The sequence below is a fragment of the Paralichthys olivaceus genome, chromosome 6 (assembly GCF_024713975.1).
Source record: "Paralichthys olivaceus isolate ysfri-2021 chromosome 6, ASM2471397v2, whole genome shotgun sequence".
NCBI classification, from domain to species: domain Eukaryota; kingdom Metazoa; phylum Chordata; class Actinopteri; order Pleuronectiformes; family Paralichthyidae; genus Paralichthys; species Paralichthys olivaceus.
In genome coordinates this window covers 7,979,305-8,007,180 of record NC_091098.1, presented here as the reverse complement: position 1 = coordinate 8,007,180, position 27,876 = coordinate 7,979,305, and the positions used below count along the sequence as shown (strand labels likewise).

Sequence of the window (27,876 nt, the reverse complement as noted above, 5' to 3'; positions counted from 1 at the left end):
AAACGCGGCCCACAGAGAATAAAGTGTGCTCCCTAAATTACAATGTAAAACCATAACTCACTTGATCCAATGTAAACAATATAACTAAGACATGAACCTTGGTCCAGACTTTCAAGATTGAAAATGCACTTCGAGAAAGGCAAGTGAATGAGTGAGTCAGAGAGTGCGCAGAGTACTAGTACTGTAATGATGGTTCATGGGGGGTTCAGTGCCATCAGAAGAACCATAATTATCACTGGAAACGACAGCAGGCAGTCACTATTATAAAAAAACACAATAATGATGATACTAATGATAGTATTGCTGATAAAAATCCAAAATAAACACCACCAGAACAGAGATGTTCTCTCTTGTCAGATCACATCTACAACAGAAAGTCGCTTTTCTTTTCATCCCTCCTATTCCTGCATTTTAAACAAGCCAGTATAATTGATGTTAATGGTAAGGCAATTTTTATTTCAACTCTTTCATGTCATCATTGATTCAGACTACTTTTTTAAGAGAACACAGAGACCCTGACAGTGCAGCTCACAGACAGGTGTGTTCCGGATGTTTTATTATTTTTGTACATTGAAAGTTTAATTTTAAATCAGTGGAAGGTGACCACTGCAGTAGCCTTGCAAGTAAATAAATGTTCAAATGTAAAAACAATGTTCAGAGGAATAGATAAGAATGTAGATATTAAAGGATCATGTTTAAGTAAGCTTCTTTGCTGTTATGTTATTATAATTATTATTATAGGATTTTGCTTGACAATCTTTAATGTCTGTGTCCGTCGCCAAGGAAAATTCAATCACCAAACCTGCCGATGTAAAAATGTCCATTGACTTTCACCTTACAGGTCATAGTTTTAAAAACCTCCACATGATCTCTAGTTCAATGAGAAAATACTTTATATTTACATGGAGGGGGGTCCTCTCTACGGAGGCCGCCATGTTTTTCACATTAGTCCAGACTGGACAAACTAAACACCTTTTGAGTTTTTATGACAATTGAAGGCTTCCACAGGTTCTTTTACATGTTTGGAAGGAGAGGGTGAGTTGAGGGGTGTTCAGCTGCAACATGCAACTTCAACACTCGACATAACAAAATCCCACACACTGTAACTTTAACTTAACTTTGATTAAGATGCCTTTCATCAGCTAATTATGTGGATTCCTGATTTTACGATTGATTTTTGATTTCTACCAGCAGGATGGTTTACAGGCCCGTCTTCAAGGGAGGAAAGAGAGAGAGCATGTTAGGAGGTTAGCCGAGTGACAGGTTCTTATTCTCTCTCAGCCTCCAATAAATTCAGGCGGCACGGAGGGTCTGGACAGGTCACTCTGGCTGAGATTATGAAGTTGTCAGGCCTGATGGAGGAAAAGAGAGGCAAAGACAGGAAGGACGAAGAGTGGGAGATGGAACAAGACGAGAGGGAGCTGAGAGAATGAGAGGGCTTTTAACTTAAAGAATAGTGTGGGCGGTTGGATTGCTGCTTTTGTGCAAAGCCTCATTTGACTCATTGGATTTGAATGGTGGGTTTTTATTGGGGTAACCGAATTGGCTACCGTTCTGAGAAGCCGTCATGTCCAATGCAAATCAACTCAGGAGTCTTATCTGGCACTCAGGAGTGCCGCCACAAAAAGGAGTTTTTTTCCTCACAGATTATCCCTCTTTTAAAGGGACTGGAGTTAAATGGAGCATTTTGTTCGTACTAAGTACACGTCTGGGGCCTGGGGTACGTTTTTTTCCAACAAGAGGGGAACATCAAACTGCAGATCTCTGATATCTGGCGGATTCTGACACCCGTACATTTCCTAATGGGAGCATGTTGGTGCTTTCATAAAGAAAGACTGTGTAGCTTTAGAAAGAAGAAATGACACATCACCATCATTCCTTAACACTAAGTTACACACTTGCTCACTTCAAACACTCAGAGATTTGACTGTTACAGCTACTTGGTCGGACATTACCAGGAGCTAAAATCAATGTGCTGGGTAACAACTGACAAATTACATTTCTTTACATGTTCTTCAATATATCCAGTTATTTTCACTTGTAGCCACAGAGCCCATTTGTTATTTGGTCATTTAGGAGAACATGTTATTGGTAAATCCTTGTTTTGTACAACCTTTGCATCATGTCATAGTTTTGGCCTTTCGTCCTGTTGGTAATTATATCATTGCAGTTATGAAGTGAATCGTTGAAATTTGTTGAGACTTTGCAGAGATAAAGTTCAATGAACCCCCTGTTTGGAAGAGAACAGTCAAAGTGACTTCCTGGTACAACTGTGTCTTACTGTCCCCTTTCCTGTGTGTTATACCATATATTGCATTTATCATTTATCTCCAGGACTTTGTCAGACATCGTTGTAGCAATGTCAAAACATTCCCCTGTTGTCCCTTTCTGGTAGATACTCATAGTTTCCCACTCTTCTGCCTGTACAGTTCAGCTTAGCTCACTTTGGCTCAACAGAAAAAAAATCCCTGTACCTACATTCATTTTACAGCTCACTCATAACACTGAACTTGTTATTACAACATTTATGTGCCGAGTTGACAGCCCAAGTTTCCAAGGGCTGGACGAAACGACCCACATGCTGTTGAGGCGTGGGCACTTAGTCGCCCCCAGTGCTCCTCTCTAATATTCACATAACCTGGAACCTTAATGGTTTAGACCGGCTGCAGGCCAGTTTCTTCATTATCTCACTTTTGTTCTAGATGGACGATTTGGGATTGGCGGGGTTAGATTTCCGGCGGTCATCTGGTCAAGTAGGCAGGCGGTGAGCAGATAATGGCCTCAGATAGCATCGAAATTAAAAGGAGAAGCTGCGTTAAAATTGGCCCAGCAGGAGCGACTGGTAACACTAGGGGAGGAGGAAAATCGGGCATTTCAGAAAAGAATGAAGAGAGAGAGAGAGAGCGTAACAGCCAGCAGAAGCACTTTCTGGTTCAGAGAGACAAGAGACATTTGGCCCTGTGTATCTGCGTATTAGAGTGTGTGTGTATGGGCATGCACATACCAAAATTGGCCAGGGAACATGCACCATGTTGGCTCCTCTAATATTGAACTTGGAACAGAGTGGTGAATACACTCCCTTTCCCGGAGAGAGCTACAGAAGTGTTGCAAAACTCATCTTGTGTGGCCACTCTAGTGGAACATGGAGTTTTCTTTTCTTTTTTTCAAAATCTTTTTCTCACTTTTTTATTTTTCTTGTTGAAGAAGTGCAACAAGTACTGCAAGAAAAAGCGTGGGTGAAGTGACCGGGGGTTCTAGTGAGTGATCAATGGAGTTTGATTTAGTGTGTTTGTGCGCGTGTGTATGTGTGCACACAGAGTTGGCCATAAGCACGGCCCGCTGACTTCCTCTCTCCACTCTCTCACTCTGGGCTTTAGAGAGCGTGTTATCGCTCCAGCACCGACACACTCTTGTGTCCTCACAGTGAAAGCAGAAAGGCATCAGTACTCCACACCTGGTGCTCTATCTGCTCTAACACACTGCAGGCACTCAGACCCAACACTACAGGGACGAATACCTCCCCATCTTAAACATAAAGTATGTGGTGCAACTCGTGGTATTAGGCTGTAAGATATAGACATTTTCAGAGCTATTAAGTGATGTTCTTTAGTTGCAATAATTGTAGTGTATATGTTACTGTGAGCGGTTCAAACCTGTCTCATATACAGCACATTTTAATTTGCAAGTACGTTTTGCAGCCACTATAACACCACCCAGATTACAGTTTGTATCAACTTTACTGCTCACTGTATTTGGATTTGTTTCCCTCCAGGGGCCGCTCCTGGCAACTAAATCATGATACAGTCTTTATGGTTATGGTTTTGGAAACTTCAAAACATTTGGTTAGTGTTTAGAAAGAATATGGTCTTAGTTAAATATTCATAAGCCAGTGCTGCCGTGATGCATTAGATGGGACATGCTTTTGAATATTTTACCAAAAATCATATCTTTGCCTAATGTCAGCTTTTATTTAGTGGTAACAACAGCCCTGTCGAAGAAAACATGATCCTGACAACAATTATTTTTCATAGAGGCACTGCAGTCTCTGAGTTTAACTCTGATTATATTCATATAGAATTTAATGACACTGTATATCTTTGCTTTTTATATTTTATATGCGCAAAGTGCACTGAACTTGCTCATATAAACTTACTGACACACTCACATTTTGTTGCTGTACTGTATTAGAAGAAGACAGTATAAGAAGGCGGACACATTTATTTTGAAACAACTTGTCACCAAATCAAATGTTCCACTTCCTCTTAATTGCCTGTTATTTTTTTTGTTCCTGAACTTTTGTTGAGAGATATTTTTATTTTTTTATTTTTTCTCCCAGTGAAGCTCAAGCAGTCTCAGCCGTACATTCTGTCTTTTGTCTGGTGCTGGTCTGGCCGGTTGTTAAGGTTTCCGAGCTGGGCCGAGTAAAGCCCTGATTTATCCTCTTTATAGAGCCCAAAGCTGGCTGGAAGAGAACGTTTCAGGAAATCTACTGCAAGCAAATGCCTAATTCTGTAGCCGAGCTGGAGCGAGGGAGGAGATGAAAGCCAACCTGCCCGTACCTTTACCTCCACATTCTCCCTTCCTCTCTTCCTCTGCTTCGATTTTTGTTTGTGCTTTGATCATGCCTTTTGTAACCCCGGTGACAAGCCCGGTTGCCCCCGGTGACAGTGGAGTGGTGGTAATAGCTGTAGATGGTGGATGTGACTTTTGACTTTGCCAGAGCAGATAACAGTGTTCTGTACACTCTAAGGAGTCACCTCTTCCTCTGCATCTCTTCTTTTTTCTTACTTTGTACTTTCCTTCCATTTTTCTGTTTTTATTCCTCCTCTTGCTTTTCCCTTTCCCTTCCTCTCTCTAATCTTCCCATTCCTCTTTTGTGTTTTCTGTTTACCTTTATCTTCCCTCTTGGTTTTATCCATCCTATTTCTTCTTTCCCTCACTACCTTCTCTTCTTCTTGTTTCTCCCCTTTTCCCTTAATCTTTTTATCCTCCATTTCCTGACTCTTTTCCTGCTTCCTGTTTAAGTCCATTTTATTTCACCTTATCTTCATTTGCTTGCTTTAGACCAGCTAGGTCTTGCTACTTTCGCTCTTTCACTTTCTCTTGCTTTCTCTCATTACGTACTTTCTCTTGCACTTACCTCTTCAAGACTTTAACACCAAATTTGTTTCTGTTTCTCACGGCTCCTCTCATCACTCGCGCGCACACACACACACACACACACACACACACACCAACACAAAGAGGAATCAAATTTCTCCAGGGTGATTACACATTTATGTGCATAGGCACACACACACACACACACACACACACACACACACACACACACAGAGGGCGAGAGGTCATTGTAAATAACTTGCTTTCCGTGCTTTCATTTCCCCGGGGCATTGACTCTTGCTTGATATTCATAACCATAACATGCAGAACCTGACGGACTGACTGAATGTATGTGTGTGTGTGTTTCTGGGTATTGATACTGTATATGTGTTAGCTCTATGCTACATGGATACACACACAAGCATACTTGGTGAAATATATACACACTGCAGGCATTTGCAAACAGATAGCTGAAAAACATACATTTTGGTTATCGTATCATTCACATGTACAAACACACACACATGAGGAGATGATAGTGGGCTTTGCTGAAATTCTCTATCCATCTTTACTTGCTTTTCCTCACATGTGCAACCACTGATACAAATCCTTTCTTCGCTTTCTCTCACCAACGTTCATCTTTTTCTAAAACTTGCAGGCAACACACTCACACTTAGACACACAAAAACACACAACCACATCCATACGCATACCTGTTTAATACCAGACGAGAGGCTGTGTTTTGAGACTTTTTAATCTATTTATGCATTTTGTTTCTCTTGAATAATACATCATTATTTGTTATTTTCCCTGCGTACAGTTTGGGAGAATTGGAAAGAAGTGAAAATAATAAAAGCAGAGCAGTGTTGAAAATGCAAGGATAACTAGCTGCATGGCAGACAATAGTGGATATATTATTTTATTTGTGTAGAATAAGAATGGTGGCAACTGTCAGGAGCCAGATTTCTAAAGAATACTTCGGTTTTTCCATCCATCCATCCATCAGTCCATCCACCCACCTGCTGAACTCTGGACGGGTCACCAAGCAACAGACGATTGCAAATATACATACACATACTGTGAGTTTGGAGTTGTTACATAATGCAGACACAATGAATTCATTCTTTCCGTGTTACCTACAGAGTGAATTCAATTGATAGCAGTAGCGGGGGTGCACTTGCACAAAGGTCACTCTGAGCTACAGGTATACAGACTTGAGAGTGAAAGATAAGATCTGCATTGATGCCACTACTGCAGCTGAAGATATGAGGTCTGACTGTGTGGACAGTAAAAATGTTTTGGACCATAGGGCTTGCACACAACAACTCGGGGTAACACAAGCACGCAACAACTGACAATAAATCAGAGATCTCTTCTGTATTTATGAGAAGTATAAACAATTATTTGGTTCATGATGAGACTCCAGTGGGATGAATTAGAATATGTCTAGATACAGAATGGAAAACACTGCCTTTGGTTTAAATTATGTATAACATGATCAGGAGTATCTACTATAGCATTCAACAGTTCTAAAATATTTTAATATCTAAAAATATATATCATTTTCAACGTTTGATTGCACATCCTCCTGCCTTGCTGTTCATTTAGGAATCAACTGCATTCACTTCTCAAGATAATTCTGTGTTTATGGTAGCAGAGGGTAAATTACACAGTGGAAGAGAGTGTAAATTCCTCCACCACTAATTTAAAATGTGCAAACAGATGTTAGACCTTACCAACTTCTGCCTCTGCAGAGGGGAGGTAGCACCATGTGTGGGGATAATCAGCCACATGGATGTAGCCACGTGTGTTTTGTGAATCAACTTGCATTGTCTCGTCTGAAAGCCCAAATGAAATAGTGCAGTGGTTATCGATCCAGGTCATCGTGACTCAGAGTCGTGCTGGTGCTTGTGTTTGGAGTCTGTGGAGACACTGTTTACACCTGGGCTGGATTGTGAATGTTAACTGAGTGGGAGGAGAGGAACCCTGCAGCCTTTTGTTCTCAGGAGCCGCACAGACAAACGCTGAAGGAGAGAATATGTAGAGACATTTTGCTTCTCAGGAGCACTGTTGGAAACAGACCTGTGTAAATCACTTTATTTCCTCTGTAGTGCACAACGTTTACTCTCTGCCTTTTTATTTCAGTGTCTCATTTCAAACACAGCACAAGAGAAAAGCTTTAGCGACCACTTCGTCCCTGGACAATTCACGCTTTAACCCCCTTTTACTGCATGTGCAGTGATTTCTGTGAACAGAAACCTAATCGAGACAATATAACCTCCGTTGAGCAGCAGCCACCAGCAGCAATTACAGAATAATGGCGTGTTAATGTTTTTTTTACCCCATGATCGCTTTATCTCACAGCAGGGCACAGTGAAAAGAGTTGGGGTCTCACAAGGTGAAAACTATACCAGGCTCGCTGTCACGGCCGGTAATCAATACCAGCACCAACTGGTGGCAGATAAAGAGTGTTTCCTGTGGCTCCTTCATAATAACAGCTACTCTGTGGTTCAACAGCTGAACAGTTTAATACAAAGCTCCAGTAGCAGGAAATGTTTGGTTTGCATTAGTGGAAACTTAATAGAGTTTTAATTCGTTTGACAGCCATCGGCTAACCTTAAGGTCAATTTAAATTCAATAAAGTTACAAACTGAAATGTTGAAGTACATGCAAGTATAAATGGTAAATGGTTGGTTATATTGCTTGTATTTGTATTCTTGGATCACACAGTGAAAATTTTTTAATATGTATTGCTGAAAAGCCGCTGATCTAAAGTAGGAATAAACATGTGATTTAATTCAGTCAAACTTAAGGAAAACGATAAATCAGATTTGAAACTAGTATTATTATTCTTACATGTTAAAATCATGTGCCTTTTTTATGATTTCCCTGATTCTACCTGAAAACCCTTCCCATCATCTTTCAAAGGCAGGGACAGTTTTCCTAGTGGCTCAAGTGATAGAATAGCCCTGACTGACCCAAGACATCCGTAGTGTATCCTGCAACACTGTATATAATGTTGGACGACACATCTTCACTTCCTCCTGTTGTGCAAAAATGAAGGTAAAACATCTCAGATATGTATGTGATCCTGGTGGCTGAAAGGCTGAAAGTTGTTCATTTTGAAGAGTTTCAGTCAGAACATTTCAGGCTGAAATGTTTCCTACACTACAGGAGCTCTCAGTCTTCCCTGCCTGTATTTTGTTGCAGTGTAGCTTGGACATTTTTGAACACGTCATCTCTGCTGTGTGTACACAACATTCTGTTCATGGTGAAATAAACACAAGCCAAACAGTGTTAAAAAGCAATTTCTCAGCGGACTGAATAGGTCAGTTTTCTAGTGTTTATCAGAGTCACTTGACGGGTGATGCTGACGATATGCTTTATTTTCTCTGGCACCAGTGTGAATACGACTTTGTTTCTTGTTTAGACTATAATCACATTAACTGCATTCTAACTCTATGAGGTCAGGCCAACACGCACTCATTCCTCATCAGTGTGTTTGTTTTCTTATTTCTAGATCTAACAGTTTTATTCACAATTAGAATAATAGAAACACATGCACGCACTCCGTGCCTGTGGTAATAATGCTTGCCAGAAAAGGAACAGAATCAATCCAAGTTATTTTCATCGGCTGTTTGCACTGTCAGTACACTCTGCTCCTGCTGAAGCTTCATGCTGTCTATCAAAATACCTTAAATTAAATTCTTGTAATGTTAAGCAGGGTCCTATATTGCAAGGGGTTTGCTTGATTTGATTGTACACGTGTGTGTGTGCACGCAAATGCAGGGTAAATTGAAAGAGAGAGACAAAATTAGAAGTTCATAAACAGCACTTTGGCCTTTTTCACCAGAGTTTTAAACTGTAATCCATCGGATCTTTGTTGTTTTGTTTATCGAGCCTCAATCTCTGGTACTAATTATCACTGTGGTATTTTCTCAATCTACTTACAAGAGATCATTCCTTGTCTTCTCCGTTGATGAGGTTTCCAAAGATGTTGTTTGAGTGAATTGGAAAGATAATTACAGGAAATGTAAAAGTCTTGAGTTTGTTTGCTAGTTCAGATTTTGGCATCGGAACATTTAGAGTCAAGCCACGAGCTAACGTCTGAGCTGTGAGCATTTCAAACAGAGGTGTTGTCTTCTAATGTCTGCATTTTATCAGTAAGTATAGTCCTGTGTTAAATACACTTGTCAGCAGTTCTTGAAAAATGAGATTTGAAAAGAGTTGTTTTTAATTTTGTGAGCTGTTTTTTGTTGTTTTGTTTAGTCTTAGCTCTGTACGCTTGTTTTTATCATGTCATGTTATTTAGTCAGCGTCAACTTGTTCTTGTAGTTAAGTTTTAGTTGACTAAAACTCTGAGCATTGTAGCCTTCTCACGGTCAAGGAAACCTGGAACAACTTTATTCAATTAAAACATTTGTATTCATATTTTAGTCATCATTGTTTTGTTTTGTCTTTTTTGCCAACATCTTAGTTACGCAAAAAAGGTCTTTAACATTAACATTAGAAAACATTCAGCAGAAATATTTATCTTCAGTCTAGATTTCCATGAAATGGCTGTAGATGTAATTGCTCTTATATCAGAGAACTGTTTAACATTTATTTATTCACATGGGACAGTCAAGGAGAGAGATAATGAGTTTGAATTATCAGACTTTAGGTGCACATCTTTGAAGCGTGTATCCCACTGTGACCCCATTCAGACCTGGTATTAACATCCCTCCGGATCACAAGTGGTCAGTGGTCTGAACAGGTCTTTTATGTCTTACACGTGGATAAACGACTGTAACTAACTTTTCAGCAGATGAGAATAACATACCATGCCTAGCGGCCATCACTCATTAGTGTGTGTTGATGGCAAAGGCTAAGTGTGATTAGCCAACGCTTCGCTGCACATCAATGCTGATTTTGGCTCCTCACCACCACTGGCTCCCACTAAATCAGCAGTTAATGAAAGGAAACTTGTGGCATATGTGCCACTTAGCCTGCTCGAGTCCCTGCACCTCTTTTCTGGGGCCATGATTGAGCATCGCTTTCTGATGGAAGTTCATTCATTTAAATTACAACATTTCTCAGTTTGCCATCATCGTTTATTTGATTATCACGTTGTGGGCATGACTTGATGTTTTTTAGCTTTTAAACTAAGTATGCATAGCAAAATAATTTTATCACTGAACCATAGCTGTGGTAGAAATGTTTGCAGTAATGCTAAATATGCTAACTGGGTCTAATGACTTTCATATCACTTGAATCAGGTGTCTGGCCTATGCAAAATGCAACTATTGAAGACAAAATAAATGCACTATTGATTATGTGAGATTCTTAAAGAGGTAAACAAACAAGCAGATAATCACATTTTCTGTGCTGCCTGATTCATTTGGGCTCTTAAGTCCTTTTTGTTGCTTTCAACAAGCTTCAGCCTTAATTCCAAGAGACACCAGTCTTGGTACAAGCACTGACAGTTTTTCAACAGGTAAAACTGACCTCATCCCACTGGCAGCAAACGTGACAGGGAGGCAGTGAGGTTAAACAGACTGTCCATCAGTTAGCGTTGTCTGTCTTTTCTTCTTATCTCTCATCTCTTTTAGCTCGCTAATAGGGAGCAAAGCTCTGAAATGAAGTGAGTTGAAACACTTGAGCTGTGCTGATGGCTTGACACATGATGTGTAATCATCATGAGGGTCCTTAAGAAAGACTGTGAGGACACTCTCACCTGACCTAAACACATCAAGTGTGCAGCCAGGCTAGTTTCTTCACCTTTCTAACAGGGTGGCCATCGTCACTGCAGCTTCACTGTCCCCTAACTTCTTCCAAACCCTGGACTGATTATACAGTGAAATAAATCATCATCATCGCTTCCATCACATGCAACAATTTAATGAACATAAAGGACGTGCATTGCAAGCCATTTTTTAAACTTGAAACAAAACACTTGGAGATATACAGTATATACATGCATTCATACAGATTCTGTGAATGTTGTTGCCATGACAGAGATCAGTCAGCCCGTGTATGTCTGTTTCAGATGTGGTGAAATAAATAAATGTTTGATTCACTGTTGGACCGAGTTCCCGACCACTGCTGCAGTAGGTGAACTTGGTCCACAGACTGAAAACACATTGCCCAACCCCCACAGACTGCTACTAATTGCTGGTTCCCTGTTTATTCAGTTTTTATTTATAGTGCACATGTTGCTTGTCCAAATTGCACCAAACTTGACACTGAGGTCTCTCTGGCAATTTACATGCAAAAAGACATGCAAAGTGTAAAGCAAGTAAGATGAACAGTGTAAGCAATATGCCACATTCATACAGACAGACAGACGTTTGTGGAATAAGTAGATATATTTTTATATTTACAAGGGATTAAATACTCAATGTGAAGTGGGGATGCTGATGCAAACCACACATGACGAGAAGTATCACTTACGCTGCAGTTCTCCTCAGCTCCTGGTGATAGAGCATCTTTCAGCTGCCTGTTTTTACTGCCTGCAACTTCTCTTTGTTCCCTCTTAGCGTTTTAATCAATTCCATTTCCAGCAGCAGAAGCAGCTGTTTACTTTTCTTCATAAACTGACTGTACGCTACCTGCTCAGCACAAAGACAAAGTCAGCAAATAGCCTGTGAACATAAAGACACATTAAGTAAATTAAGACCCAGATTTTCTTCCTTAAGGAGTTGGTTGTTACCCAATCAGCTAAAGGGGGAATATCAGACTCCTACTCATCTGGTGTCAAGGAACTCCGTGTTTGCCTGATGTGCAGATAGCGAACAGTTTGCTTAAACAACCTAAAGCAAAGACACGGGCGGATTCACCAGACAACCTTTACAAAGGTTGTGTTTGAGTGAAGTGGTTTCTGTGAAATCATACGTTGTCCCTTTGAGAGACCTGTACATCTCTGTCTGTGTTTGTCATAAATGCCACATCCAGACGATTTAATCTAGATCTGGCTTTTTTCTGTCACTCAGCAGAATAAATGGGTCCTGTGTAGTCATTTTAGCTCCCCACCTGTGCTTTACTGCGGCTTTCAAGCGTGAGATATGTGCCGCTGGAAAAATGACAGCCGCGAAACAAATTGGACTATTTTGGAATCATAAGACCTCACAGAATTGTAACATTTTAGAATTTATCAAAGGCTATTTATATATATTTATTTCTTCATCTTTTTTAGGTGGGACAATGTCCTTTTGTCTGCCAAGATGAAGTGCAGCAGTTTAGGTCTTTGTTCTTCCTCCTTTTAGACATGTTTTTTTCAGTCACAGTTCTGCATTGACCACGGCTCGGACATTTGGATTAAAATATGTCCAGAGCCAGACAAATGCTTGTGCGCTCACACGGCCCCGCTCTGCTGTGAGTGTGGCCAGCAGACTGGAGTGGGACGAGAGCTTTTGCTTGGTTCATTTTCTATTCTCAAGGGTAAAACAGCAAAGCATGTAAAAGAGAGAAACAGCTGCAGTTCAGTGGAGCTCTTTGAAGAACTACATCAAACACAAGAAATCATCTTCCAGCAATTGGCCTCAAAGTGCGTGCGTGTGTGTGTGTGTGTGTGTGTAGACAGCATGCTGTGGAGGTGTGCACAGGACCGTTAATCTTTTGGACTTCCCTCAGTCCCTGCCTCCTGCTCCTCATCACTTACTTCTGGCTGCACATTTCCATCCACATTTTAATTCTTAGATCTCTCTATATATTGATCTCATCTGTCTACTGTGTTTATTTTCTTCCATTCTCACCCTTTTCTCTTATCTCGCTTCCACACACTTCTCCATAACACCACTCTCCTCCCTCAGCCTCTAAGTCTTCCCTCGCATGGCTGCCCCCCCTTTTTTTTTCATTTAACCCAACCAGCAGGCGTTACATAGCACACACACACACAATCTGGACACATAATCCAATACATTACAGTGCGTTAGGTGACAGAGGATTCATCTCTGACAAAGCAACACAACATTTGAAAGAGCACATTTTTAAACTTTGGAGATCTAGCTTGGTTGGATTAGTACTGAATTAAGGATAAGGAAATGCAAAATGCAGAAGCTCCATTGAAGGATGTATTTAAAATCCAAACTATTTTGTAAATGTCTAAATATCTTATTGCATATTTCTTCTCTTTTTCTACTTCGGGCTGTGTTTTCTCAACAACATTAAACTGAGATCCCTCATTTCTGTTTCTCTCTCTCTCGCTCTGTCTCTGCCTGTCTTTTGCTGTCTCTGTTCCCTTTTCTCCTGCTGGTGATGGGGGGGGGGGTTGCTTGATTAGAACACACGTCGCCAAGTTCCCCCCACATCGCATCATTGCATTTGATTAGCTCCAATCCCCGGCTCCCTCCCTTATCACTGGCAGCACAACAGGTAGCAGCACACACACATGTACACACACACACACATGCACGCACACACACACACACACACACACATATATATACACATCCATACATGTCACAATCTAACTCCAGACTTATCAGAACTCCACGGCTGCCTGTAAACGTGCACTGGCTTATATGAACACACACACAGATACACACTGCTGGAGCGGTGGCAAGGTAAAGCCAGCATGATGCTGACAGCTCCCTGTCCCTAATGAAGCATTAATAAACTGCAGCACAAAACAGTGGATCAGAGAGCAGCAGTGGTCCCCACCTGCCTGGCTGTCTGCACGCTGCCAGAGGGAGAGATCAGAGGGGAGAGGATCACTGTAATCCCCCATCCTTCAAAACCCCTCTGCTCCACTTTTCAGAGAAACCTCACCCCCATCTTCTTGGTGCTATGCTAAAGCTTCTGTACTTTTCAGTTTTCAAATATTCTCTAGCTGTAAGTCAATGCAGTTTTGTTGAAAGGTTATTGCTTCAAAAATAGTTAAATGGTAAATGATTTTTATTTATGGTATTTATTTGTATTTATTTATCTAATTTAGTTTTGATGACCACTTAAAGCACTTTACGTAACAGTTGTATTTTTCACCCATTCACAGACACATTCTTCCTCTCTCTCTGTCATACATCAATCACACAGTCATCAGGGGGTTGGGTTCAGTATTTTCCCGCTTGAGATCGAACCGTTGGCCTACAGGTTAGATGGACGACCCGCTCTACTTCCATCAAACCAGCTCTGCCCTCTTGTTTGTGGATGTGGATGACTGACTGTAAATGTGTGTCTGATTTAAAGCAAAGTGGATGTTCTGACTTTCACTGCTGCAGAGGTTCTGGCACATTTTCCAGTGTATCTCTTCACTGCAAAGATGCTCACTGCAGCTAGTTAGGATGTCTGTGTGGAGTGTGCCTGTCCTGTATTTGTTAGACAGCTCATCTGTCTACAAAATCCCCAACATCGCTTCCTTTCATCATCTCTCTTTGCGGCACCTCTCCTCTGCTTCTTTTCTGCACATTCAAGAAGAATGAAGTTTTGTGTGTTCGACTCCACTTTGCATTTGTAACACACTGCCTAGTTTTGCCCTCAATCTGAACACACATTAAAATTTAACACTTCTAACCAGTTACTTGCTAGAAGCCGTCTTACCTCTGCCGCTACAGCAGAGTACATGACAACCAGACTGATTTCTGTCTCAGTCTGTGCCCTTATTGCAGCTTCAGGGATGTTCATGTGTTACGCCTGATGTGTGAAGGTGTGTATTCAGAAATTGCCGCAGCACATGAATTCACAATTTGGCACACGGGTAGTGCAGTCACAGTACGTTCCTGACGGGCAGACAATGCCTCTTTCACTCTGATCCAAATGAAGGTGCTGAGCGGAGATATTCCAGAAGGTGTGTCCATTCAAACGCTGCATGACTGTGATTAGAAGAATTAGAGCGATTGTTTAGAAAGAACAAGCAATTAAATCAGCTGTAATGGAGAGAGAAGAGTTCAAAAGGCTTTCAAGAATAGAAAAGAATAATAGAATTCTAGAAAAAGCAGTATCTACTCACTAATTCCACTAACATCTGTCTGTCTATCTCTCTGTCCATTTCTATGTGGAATGCATATCTCAAGAAACGTTGGCTGCACACTTGCCAAGTGTGTTGGTAATTGCACAGGGAAGTATAGTGTTGAACTTGGTATGATTTGAACTCGCAGTATGTTAAATATTAATGAACTTCGAATAAAGTTGCAGTCAGTTGGGGTGGAGTGTAGCATTCATTCTGCGGACTGAGTTGATCTCCCTCATGGCAACATTTATATAATCACTTCCGTTCCAAGGTGAAAGCACAACGTTCATGTTGTTGCTGCAATGCTTTATATGGAGCTGAATTACCGAGCTCTTATTTTTGAAACGTTGTGAACTTGGGTCTGATGTCAGTTGGTTAACAGAACTCTGATGTAACAGAATGTGAAAACTAATAAAGCAAATTTTTATCTTATGAAAAACCCAGACTTTAAAATCCATGCAAAATAAAGTGGCAGTGTCAGAAAGAAAGCTGCAACCAGCAGTAAACAGCCATGTTTAGAACAGGCACTGCTCTAGTCTTTGAAATCATACATGTAAATACATAAGGGAACATTCTTTTAATTGGGTCTCAGACAGCCGACTTTCCTTTTGAGTGTCCTCTCTTTCCTCTGTCACAAACTAGAGATGTCATCTCTCTATCTGTGCCGGTATGCTTTTACTTCAGTGTCACTTTGCGTTTCTATCTTTCCGTCTATCTGTATCCTTATGTGTGTTTTTTACTCATTATCCTCCGTCATCAAAACCTCACTGAGCTGTACTCCAGCGAGGGAGACTGATCTAGTTGTCATCGAGGATCATTCTAATTTAATGGAGCTGGCGCTGCTGACTTCTTCAGCCTCTCGCTTTCTCCTCTTTCTTTTGCCACCTTTAACGTAATAATAATGAGAAAATATAACCAAGAACTCCCTGAAGTTTAATGTGGTGAGTGTATTTTTTTATGTGCACTTGTTACGCCGATCACACTCACCCAGGCAATTTGCCTGCTTGTCTGAGTCTGAGAAGAGATTTTTATTTGCACTAACGCCCCTTCGAAGGTACGCGTCGTATCCAAATCGGCCCCTGTTAGCATTCACATCAAGAGCCCCCACTTCCCTTTCCTATTCTACCTAGCCCCTCGTGCCCCAGCCCCTTTTTGCCTGTCAACACGCCAGCTTCTCTCAGAAGAAAGGAAGGTTGGGTAGAGAGAGAGAGAGAGAGAGAGAAAGAAAGCCGGGGTATTATTTAATGAGATCAAGAAGTGTGAGGGGGATGCTGTTTACTGTCACAAAGCAAACAGGGGGCCCTGTCTCCATGCGGGTAAGATCACTGGGCTTCTCCCTTGTCTCCCTCCTCTTCCTGAGTAGCTGTGACTGCTGCCTCTACATTACAACCACAATTCTACAGAAACAGGACATCCACCGCCTCCCTCTCCCAACAGCAGGTGCATGTAAACAGTATGTCTTTGAAGGTTATTTTTACGCTCCATAACAAGTACCCAAACTATTTTAGACATGTTGATTGTGTAGCGAGCACGACTTTGTACTTGTTGTTGCACTGACCTTTTACCTGCTGCGAGAGATACAACAAGGTCGTTAGTGCAGCGCTGTTTCCCACAGGCCATCAGTGTCTCATTGTTCATATGATTAGACACAAATAAGAGGCCAAGTGTCACAGTCACTTTCTGGTCTAAATTGGCTGCCATTCAGCCACTCAGTCACTGGCTCACACTTTCCTTCAGTCTCCTTTAGCTCCAGCTGTAATTTAGCACTTTATTTTGAAGTTACTTTTGTGGTGTCTCTGCCATAAATTAGGCGTGGAGTCAGTTTCAAAGTTCCCTGCTGCAATACGGTACAAATATAAAATGGGAAGGAGAGAAAAAAGTGTTAGTTAACGAGCCTAACGCACCGAACCTCAAAAGGACTTGACAGGAGAGAGTGGAAAAAGAAAGGAGGGGGAAATGTGTCACGAAGATGAGGAAAGGGAGGTGGGGGGATATCCTTTGATCAAGAGCACTCCTCGTAGCACTGCTGTCTCCTTACACATCCATAATATATTTCTGCACACACTCCTGTCTCTTATTAACAAGCCAGCGCCATACCATCCTGAAGGCAGGTATGGAATGCTCAGGAAATTCATTCACTTCAAAACAAGAGTAAAAAAACAAAACAAAATGCACTGCAAAGAATTTGAAACATAATATATGCACCCCCCCCCCCTTTAAATTAAATTCATTGATGTTGGTTGAAACAAAAGAGGGTATAATATCAAACATGAGTAAATATCTATTCTAAAAGTGGCAGGCTTATGAAATGAGAGGGCTGCCGCTGCTCGGCTCTTCTCTCGCGGGAGACCATGTTTGTCCATGACAGTCATAAATATGTATCATGCAGCAAGATGACAGCGATTGTAATCTGGTGGCCGCCTTTTGTCGAGCATATGAAACCCGAGAAAAGCTCCCATCGGCGGCGAACACAGGCAAAATTAAAAGTTGCACAGTCTCCCATCATTGGAATGAGTCACTCAGCGACAAGTGGCACACTGTTTAATTAGGGTGGAAACAAAGACCTCAGGGGGAGGAGGCAGCGGCGGTGGGGTAATGCCCCCCCCCCCGGTCTCATTTGTAGAAAAGTAAATATTCAGAGGGTCGCTTTTCAGCCGTGGCGATTTAAGCATGCCCGAGCATAGCAAAAGAGAATGTGTTATGAATGCAAAGCTCCTAATTCAATTCACTCCGCGCTGCGAAATGAAACTCAACTTGGCCGAGTAGACAGCTGTGGCAGTGCCTCCTTAACCAGGGGTGTCAAGTAGTTCTCCAAGCCCAGAGTAACTGCTCTGGGCTTCCAGTAGTGCCCCTGCAGCCTCTTAAAAACGGCAGCCTGTCATACAGGATTCACTCCAGTGTACAGTAGCAGCGAGTGTCCTGGAGTGCAGCTGGTTGAAAGGTTCACTCTTCAATGTAAGAACTCCTCTGTTTCTGACCGAGTGTGGTTTTGATGTGTGTCCCTGCAGCTCTGAAAGACCCCTGCACTGAAGTGACCTGCAGCTACGGCAGCACCTGTGTCCAGTCAACAGACGGGCTGTCGGCTAAATGCATGTGTCCGCTCGGCTGCGAGGGCAAGCCCGAGGAGACGGTGTGTGGCAGCGATGGAAAGGACTACCGCAACGAGTGTGAGCTCCATCAGCACGCCTGCAAGAGCCAGAAGAACATACGTGTGCAATACCAAAGGCCCTGTGGTGAGCTATCTCTCTCTCTAGTGTCCATCCATTTACATGTATTAGCTATACCACTTATATAGACATTGGGCAAGATGGGGTCCACCAGGTCGCCAGCCCTTTGCGGGGCCATCATATACCTCTTTTACACCAAAATTAGCGGGTGTACATGTTTTTTTAAATGTGGTTATATACCCACAAAACAAAGGCGAATGACTCCTTTCCCTTTGCCAGTAAGGGAGTTTACCTTTCTGTTTTTTTCCCCCGGTGAGTAATGTTTGATGTCACAAATCCGTCGGAAGCCTAGATATCTTGTCAGTGTTGTATCTTGCATGATAAGAAGAGAAAATCACTGGTGCACATGGTTCCCTAGATGTAAAAGAACGATAAGTACATTATAGTTTGTGGCTACTTATGCACCAACGCCTGGAAGTTCAGTGAGCGAAAATCTTCAGTGTCAGCATCCAGAAGGCCAAAAAAAAAGAAGAGGGAGAAGAGTCACACTTCCATTACTTTCAATCATAGACTGAGCTGCTTGAAAACCTGACTCATTTGACCTGGGAGTGAATGACAATTTTATCATTCCATTGCAGACAAAAGCCAGAAGTTAGTGAGTGTTAGTAGATTTTTTTGGCCAGCGTAAAAACACAGAGACACACGACCATTCACACCTACGGTCAATTTGAACTGTGGACGGATACAGTATAGTAAAGACAGAAACCAACCGTCTAGCTGTGAATTATTTTTTATCATCGATCTGTTATTGAGTCTCATTATTTGTCCAGTATAAGTGAAAAGTGCAGCTCCTGATCTCTCACAGCCCCAAATGCCCTCTTTTAGTGTGTCTGATGTTAACTTTGCAATGATACAAGGTAAAAGCAGAAAACCTTTAATGATTTTTCTTCTTCCTGTACTTTCTCCCTTTGTCTCTTTGCTTTTCTCCTCTTCACTGTTTACTACCTCTGACTTTTATTGTTTCTCCCTCACATACTCCACTTACTGACGACACGCCTCTGCTAATTCTCATCTATCATTCAGGCTGCCTTGCTCCATACAGGTGTGAATTGTTGTTTTCTCCAAGTGGGTGTTCAGTGCTGGCATTTTCAGTCGGGCCCACCTTTTTTGCACATCCTTGTTATCATCAGCCGATGGTTGTTTACTCCCAAGGCACTCAACTTAAGAGGTTTTTCTTCTTGTGGTGAGCCAGATGGGGGAGAACGAACGTCAGACACAAACTGTCTCTTAGCAGCAGGAGCCTCTGGGAGACAGAGCGGGTTGGTGGGCGATGAGTGATGGATGTGCAGGTCTGCTGGCAGGATGTTGGTACTATAAATCCAGCTGGAGTCGGCCAAAGTGACCCAAGTGGCCCCCGTCTTCCCTGGGGAGGGTCGGAGCTCAAGGGACCAGCCGGTCCTGATGGGCCTCTAAATCTTCCTACAGGCATTTCATCTAAAGCCTTGGCTATTTCGAGTTGGTGGCTCCAGCCAGACACATGCAGTTGATTTATCCGCGCTGCTAGTTTTTGTAGCAAACAGGCCATTCTTTTTGTAATTACCCTACTTGCTCAGCGAGAGGAAAGCACGGATCCTGTTCTTCTCAGTTAATGGGAGGTAATGGTCTTTCTCACAGATAATGGTCCGGTTGGCGGGTGAGGCACAGCCTCACGCAGACACACTGCATGCATTACGATAAAACTCCTGCTTGCTTGGTTACTCGTCTGCTTTGTATTCTGCTGATGGAGAACAGTCCGGGCCTGGCTTGGCTCGCCTTGGTCACTCCGGCTCCCCACCCTCAACAGCCAAGCACCTCAGTCCCATTTCATGTCCCCACATAGTCACTCTTTGTACGTCTTCCAGAGGTCTTTGGAAGCCGTTTCTCCATATTCTCTCTTTCTTTCTTCTCCCTTCCCAATTATACCGTGTTTCATCCTCGGTGAAATTTGAATGACGCCCTGGCAGTTTGGCAGTGATTTAATATGTCGTGATGCTACATAAATCCTTTGCCTTCCCACACGCTGTATTCATGGCAAGGAGGATAAAGCCCAGGTCTCTGTTTCACGGAGTAACATCCCCGTCCTGCACATCCACAAACCAATTCCATTATGATCAGGGGCTGATATGGCCGAACGTGCCAGACCCATGCTCCCTTGAAAGGAGAGGGGTGCCAGGGAGCAAATCAAACCGACAGTCTCTTCATCCATTTCCTTGTCTTCCCCTTTCACATCCAACGTTCCACTGTGAGCTGCTCTCAGCTGCGAGCAGAGCTGATGATATCTCTGGAGCAGCAGTGATGGAGGGTCATGTCTCATCTTCTCCTCATCCCCTTCTTACTCTCCTCTCTTCTCTTCTCTTCTTATCTACTCTCTGAATTAACATGACTTATATTGTTATTGCCTTCAGCCTATATTCAGATGATTTGTCTTGAAAATCATATTATTGTTGTTTACTAGAACTTACAATCTATGGAACAGGGTCTTTACTTAACAGTTGTTGGATTTTGAAGTAATTAAGCCAGGACAAATATTGATGTTTTTGATGAAAGCTCTCATTAATATAACCAATATTTTCCAGATCAACCTGAACTGCATATTGTGCAAATATATACTGCTGCACATCCTCATGAATACCTGTGTCTCCGCAGACCCGTGCAAAGACAGCGAGAACAGTCTGAGCACGATATGCAGAGTGATGACTAAAAGCCGTGAGACCTTGACCTTTGGCCTGCCGGAGTCGTGCCCACCGGAAAGAGAGCCTCTGTGCGCCAGCGACGGTGAAACCTACCCCAGCGAGTGCGCCATGACGGCAAGGGGCATGCAGAAAGGCATCCAGCTCAGGAAGATCTACGCAGGACGGTGCAGGAGGCTGGGTAAGGACAGATTTTGTGGTTCTTTAAATGCAAAAATATAAGCTGCTTAAAAACGACAGTGGATGTTTTAGTGTGCAGCAATTAAGATTCAGATCCAGGAAATCTTGGACATTCTTTTGATATAGCAGACCTAAAAGAGCTAAATTATACTGGGCACATTCATTATTCCAATAAAGGGTTTTGATCATTTTTATGATTTGGTGTTGTTGCAGATCCGACCTATCGTCCTCTTATTATCAACCTGATAAATGAGGGGACAAATGATATGACAACATATCTGTGTTTGTATACGACAAGTATTCAGAGCGGTTTTGAAGGATTGAGCTAAATGTTCTGGCTAACAATCAACAACTAGTAATGAAAACACAATCATGAACCATCTGCACCACACTATGATACATGTTATCATTTTACATATTGCACATGATTTCTGCCCTAGATTTGAGCAGGCACAGTGGAACTGGAATTAAAATCTGACTGTGGTACTGTGATAAATGACTCTCAGGTCTTAGGATCTGTACTGTATCCATGCCAGCAGTAGCCTCCTTCAGTCTGATAAGAGCCTCCAGGGCTGTTATCTGTGCTATTAGAACACGCGCTTTAAGCCTTAGTCAACAAAGGGCTGTCAGCTTTTACTGTATGTCTGATAGCCATCGGAGGAAATCCAATTTTGCCGTTGTGTTGTCGACGGGGCTTCGTGAAGCAGCAACTGTGCTGGTTAATAGCAGTGATGTGCAGAGACCCCCCGTCCATGTAGGGAGACCTCTGACAACGGCAAAGACAAGAATAGATCACTTCTGGACACACTTCCATTCAGTGGACAGTGAGGGCTGATACACACTTCTTTCACACAGCCCGGGTCTTCTTCCCGCTCTGCTTGACAGACTGATGGAGTGTGTGGGTTTTAAATTGCACAGACCCCAGCCTAAGTAGAATTGTGAGTTTGTGTTTTCATGTCAGTTTGTGTGTTGGGATGTGTGCGTTTGTGAGCAAGTGGATTAAGGTCTTTTTCTTTTCTCTCCTCGCCACCCTTACAGCTCTGCCTTTTTCAAATGAAAGAATAATTCAATTTGAAACAGAGATCCATGAAATCGTACCCCTAAGCAAATTACAAATTGGTAACTAATGAAAATGGCCATTTCGACTTGTAACCATGACATCGCACATCCTTGTAGCCCTCTCACTCAGATACAGCAGCGATGTAATTAAGTGCGGCATGACGGTTTTTTAAAGAAAAGAAGAAGAAGAAGCAATTGAATTGCTGTACAAATTCGATCCACTGATCAGGAATGAAATAAATTCGAAGCCTGGTGAGCGCCTCCAGAACAGAGGCCTGCTTCAAATTGGATTTTCTCACTTCAATGCCAAATTTTCCATTTTACATTAGCAGTGTTTCTTTCTTTCTTCTTAATTTATACTGCAGATTTCTGCTTAGTGAGTCAAAATGTAATGAATCAAATAGTTTAGACTTTAACTTGACCCCGAAATTAATTTTCTCAAGCTCCCCAAATGTATTAAAGTTATGCAGGAACTTTATTATTAAAGTTAGATGGGAGTGTGGAAAACCTGATCTCCAGTAAGTTGTCATAAGTTACATCACCAAAGAGCATGAAATTACTTTATTAAATGTCACCTTCACAGTGTGTTTGGGGTTTTGCTTGTTTGTTTTTTTTGTCATGAATAATACTGTAATAAAACTAATGACAAAACTAGATTAGCACTCTGACAATCGTCTTTTCATCAAGATCTATAAATTAATCCCTTTTGACGATTTTGTAAAACGCAACGTGAAAGTGCTTAAACATTCCTGGATCCGCAGTTTAAGTAAATGGAGTCTTTCCTGGCCCATAATGCTTCCTGCCACCAAGTTTCAAAGTAATTTGTCGTTTTTGTCTTGCTTTCTAACAAACAAACAAACCTAACCTATCTGGTGGAGGTAAAAAAAAAAAAAAAAGATCCAGTCCACTGTGTTGAGAGAGCAATTATTTTTGATATTTGTTGATGGCTGCAGAGATCTGATAGAATCCTGCAAAAATCATCTTCAAACAAAGTTAATTTTCTTACACTGAAGAAAACAAATTCACTGATTAGTTTTTTCACCTTTTGTGCTTTGAACAAAAAGACAGAAAAACAGAAACCAATAACCAATCTAGTGCTCTTTTGTCTGACCAGTCTCTCATTATGATATTTATTTTCCTTGCTGTGAACAGGCCCTTTGATTCTTCTTTGAATTAGAATTAATTGTAGTAAATGTATATTCAGTTTCAGGTATTTCCACAAAAAGGCTTAACCTCTGCCGCAGAAAAGAAAAGCTTTTACACGCACTGCTGGTGACATCAGTCCAGTCTAACATGTAATTACTGTTTGGATGAAAACAGATTTATTTCCCCATGCTTGGACCAGCAGTGTCACACGGCAGGAACAATCAGCTCTCTGTCGCTACCCTGCTAGCATGAAATGTTGTTTTTTTTATGCTCGCTGGGTACTTCTGTTTTCCTTTCCTCTGGGTTGGATCCCTCACACTGTTACCAAACTGGCAGATGGATGTGGCTCTAAAAAGCCTTATCAGTGTCTGTACAGACGGGAAACAGAAAACAGGAAACAACAGAATAATTCAGTTGCAAAATATTATAATTGCAGATTCTTCCATATCAGGAATGAGGCGTTTCTTAATAGATTTGTAGGTCTGGACAACCAGGTTATGGTTAAGGGGTAATATAAAATGTACAGATGCTGAATTAACTCATGTTTTTAACCATCAACCATTTCAGAGGAGTGTAAGGAGGAGTGTCTCTTCAACGCTGTGTGCCTCGTTGACCAGCTGAACGCCCGATGCTCCTGCGACCCCATCGAGTGTGACGGCACCTACAAGCCCGTGTGCGGCAAAGACAGCCGCACCTATTCCAACGACTGCATGCGACGCAAGGCAGAGTGTCTGAGCAAGACCCTCATCCCCATCAGGCACCCAGGGCCCTGTGGTGAGTGGCACTGGAGGATGGGAAAGGGGGCTTTACAAACACTAACGTGGTTTCTGCCTGTCTCTGCTTCTATTTAATGTGTACTCAGTGTGTTTTTCCTTCTGTATCACCTCAGCTCACTGTATTTACTGAGAAGTGTCTGAAATGGTTCATAAATGATCTCTGAGGGGGGGGTGGTAACTCAAACAGGCAGGACATGTGTGCCTTCCTCCACTCGTTCACCTCCCATTCATCTCCTCATCCTCGTCACGCTCCACCCCCCCATCTCAAAAACACACCCAAACTGAAACCCCACCTTCATATTTCATCCACCCGCTGTCTGTCTCCGTCTCCTCCTCCAGTCGTCCACTTCGGTGGCTTCTATCTTCTGTTTTTCCCTCCTCTGTCTTTGTCTCTATGTTATGTGTGTGTTGCCTTTCTTGTATAAAAAAAGCTATTCTTTCTTGTTGCAGTGCGTCAGTCAGTCTGTGTGTCTATCTTTGTCCGTGTGGCCGTCTTCCCGGCTGTGTGGCTGCAGGTGAAAAGTGAGGTCACCCCGTGGGCGACCTCAAGCGGACTCTGAGGGGTGAAGCCCTTCCCCTTTCTCCGTGTGGACCTAACAGGAGGGGTCTTGTACCGCTGCCCTTTTTCCTCTCAGTCCTTGTGTGTGTCTCTGTGTCATTAATGTCTTTTCCCTCTGTTGACCCTCCTGCAAAGATGTAAACCGTGAGGTTGGAGAAGTCTTCCTCTCTCCCTGCTCTCTGTGTTTTATTCCCTGTCTAACAAAAAAAAAAAAGCTTCACCTGTTTCTCACTGCCTAAGCACTCCTCTCTCACTCTGCATGCAGTCTTGCACGCCAGCCCCCAACCTCACTTCCCAAAACGGTCCCTCTCTCCATCATCAGGACTGTCTCATAAAAGCTTGTAACTGCTTGATGAATGCACGCAGCTCTTTTTTTTACCATTTGTGACCATGGACGCTGCAGAGTTGAAGTTCAACTGTGTTTTGTTAAATCCTTCTGAATGCCATACATTCTATCATTCTAGGATTTCTTTGAACAACTGAATATAACTCAAACACAAAGGTTTGGCCTTAGCCTGCTGAGAAGGTAGACTACTTGCTATTTATCATGCGTATGCAAGATGGCTGCATCGAGTATCCTTTACCCTTTAGGTGCATAGGTTCTGCATATCCTCAGAAAATAATGTGAAGTGTGCACAAGATGCAATACCATCATAAAGGTCTGGGGCAGTAGTGAGTCCTTGACAGGGTCAGTGGGCATGTGAACAAGGGCATCAGCAACAGAAATAGTTTTGAGTCTTGAAGACCAGCTGTTTGATCAGGTCCAGAATTACCCACATTTATATGATGTGTCAATTGCAGATCAGTACAGTTTTATAAATTATCCTAGAAACCTTAAAAATGTAATTGGAAACATGTCAGAGACTGTTACGTCCGTGCATTCTGGAAAATGGTGGAAAGACAAAGCGGGGGTGTGTGCTTTGTCCACCGGTCATTGGATTAGGTTGTGTACCAGCTACAACCTAAAACGAGAAGTTGATTAGGAAATAAATAAACAGTAGTCTTAACTTTTATCATGATATAGAGTTATGTCTCCACAAACTGGAAGTCATTGGCGGATGGAGAACGTTTCTAAATCAGGGGCAATAAAATTGCATACATATTTATTTTTTGTATTGCCAGTAAATTCAGTACGTGCCTTTTAAAAGAAAGACTATGGACAAGAGAGAGGCAATTCAGCCCCTGCTGGAGTTCCTTATTCAGCTGTTAGGTTCAGATCAGTGGCATCATGTGCATCATAGTGTAACTGCAGGATCCTAAGCCCTTAAAATTGATGTAAACAAATCAGAAGGATCATTTCATTTGATGGCTTTATATAAACTCTGGCCAGTGGGGAGCGTGTTTACTACGTACAGTAGAAAATTTGGGCAAGTAGCTCCTGGTGTTTATCTTTATTAGCTCCAGCTGATATCATCTGCAGCCAGAGACGTTTGCTGGTTTATCCAGTAAACTGCAACAGTCAGCACTCTCTTCACCTGAGGAAATATGGGGCTGTGCTGAAGAACGTAGTTTACATTCAAAACCATTGTTCAGCGTCAAAGAAAGGAGGGAGTCCTTTATGTGACTAGGCAAAGAGGAAGGGGCCCCACGTTTGTTGCTTTTGGCAGAGCAACAATTAATGTTCACTTCGTTTTATCCTTACTTACAATCAATCCTGAACCTTAATCACTTGTTTCAGTTTCCTAAACGACTTGCCAGAACCATTATTGTTCCAAAAGTTTGACCACACAAAAGAAGCCTGTTGCCCTGATGCATTGGAAATTTCTAGTTTCCAATAAAAGAAGAATGCAGAGGGATATGATTCAGCAGCAAATGTTATTAACCCACAACCAAAGCCCAGGCAGCACACACTTAAATAAATGTAAAATGTGAAAAATGATATCATAAAATGGCCATATTGCACTTGGCACTTTTGTTTCCAAATTGTTTCCCAGTGTGAACGGATCGAAAAGTACTCCCAGACAATCAAGGGATGAAGTTTTCTAATATGTACTCACACAAATGAACATTGATTTTTTTTTCAGTTGAAAATACAATTTTATTGGCTGTTCTTTTAGACCATTTTAGACACTGCTTTGACTTATAACAAAAACCTTTTCCTCAGAGTTTATGCTTCTTGTCGACAGGCAAACAGCGTTTCAAGTTCCTAAAACTGAGATGTTCACAAACACCTTCCAAAGTGTAGATTTTCATAACCTCTTGGGAAACAGTGATATCACAGCTTACGTTTCACCTGCTCATTGTTGCTCTGTGTAATGAACATGTGCCAGAAACAACAACCATGGCGGCTATCTGACAGGTTTTCTTTGTTTAGCAGTGAAAAGTCTGATTACAAACAATATTGGCAAACAAATCACATTTTACGTTCTGATTCACCATGGCACCTTGAGTTCTTGGATAAATGGATGAAACAGATCAAATGGTCAAAAAAAGAAGCTAAAGAAATGATGAGCTACTCTGTTTTAAAATAATGACAGCAAATATTCCTCTCTGGTATTTGATGGCTAGTTGATGTAGACTTGATCGCCACCTACTGGCCCAGAATGTTTGTTAGAGCGTTGCTAGTCTTTTTTTATTCTAGTCTGGGGATATTTTGTAAAACAAGGAAAATGTCTGTTTAAAAAGATTCTGAGTAAGTTTTCTTCCCTGTTAGGTCTGTTAGTAAAAGTGTTTCTTTCTGTTATTTATGTGTATATTTTAAGACATTACATATACAGATGTTTGGAGGTGTTTTTTTTTTATTTTAATCTTCTTAAATTAATCTCCTTAAGCATTTTTGTTATTTCCCATGAAACCTCTGATAAACCACCGTAAGCCTCTCATGCAGCTTCCTGTAAGAGTACCTCAATCCACACAGCGGACATGCTGGCTAAATTTTGTCCAGAGTTACTGTCCACATTTTGTATCATTGCTGTGACAGAAGCAAGAGAGATCTGTATGTCCTGCAGACACGGGGACTGAGCTGAACACAAAATGTTTCTCCACTTGTCAGCATAAGGAGGCCCGAGCACACATTAACATTATTCAGCAGTCAGAGTTGCCCATAATTCTCGCATTGGAAATGACAGTGTGAGCGTTTATGTGTTTTGCTCCGTTTCATTATTTCTAGCAAATAATGTCTGAATCCTCCACCCCCACCTCTCTTCTTCCTCCACTTTCCCCTCTCTCCTCATCCTTCCTCTCTTCCGTTGCACATCGCAGCCAGCCGTCAGCGACTGGTAGCATGTTTCTTTAA

The 27,876-nt window shown here is 41.9% G+C and overlaps 2 protein-coding genes across 17 annotated transcripts in view; one reads left to right on the top strand and one right to left on the bottom strand.

Moving 5' to 3' along the window:
• ampd1 (adenosine monophosphate deaminase 1 (isoform M)) overlaps positions 1-27,876 on the bottom strand; it is a 269,757-nt gene that overhangs the window by 68,500 nt on the left and 173,381 nt on the right. The window lies entirely within an intron of this gene.
• The window catches only part of agrn (agrin), a 245,739-nt gene that overhangs the window by 136,902 nt on the left and 80,961 nt on the right, over positions 1-27,876 (top strand). For all 16 annotated transcript variants that reach the window (XM_020089194.2, XM_069527083.1, XM_069527093.1 and 13 more), the window contains 3 exons: positions 18,034-18,258; positions 20,878-21,102; positions 23,874-24,080. In XM_020089194.2, the coding sequence (XP_019944753.2) occupies positions 18,034-18,258; positions 20,878-21,102; positions 23,874-24,080 (657 nt within the window). The remainder of the gene's footprint in view (positions 1-18,033; positions 18,259-20,877; positions 21,103-23,873; positions 24,081-27,876) is intronic.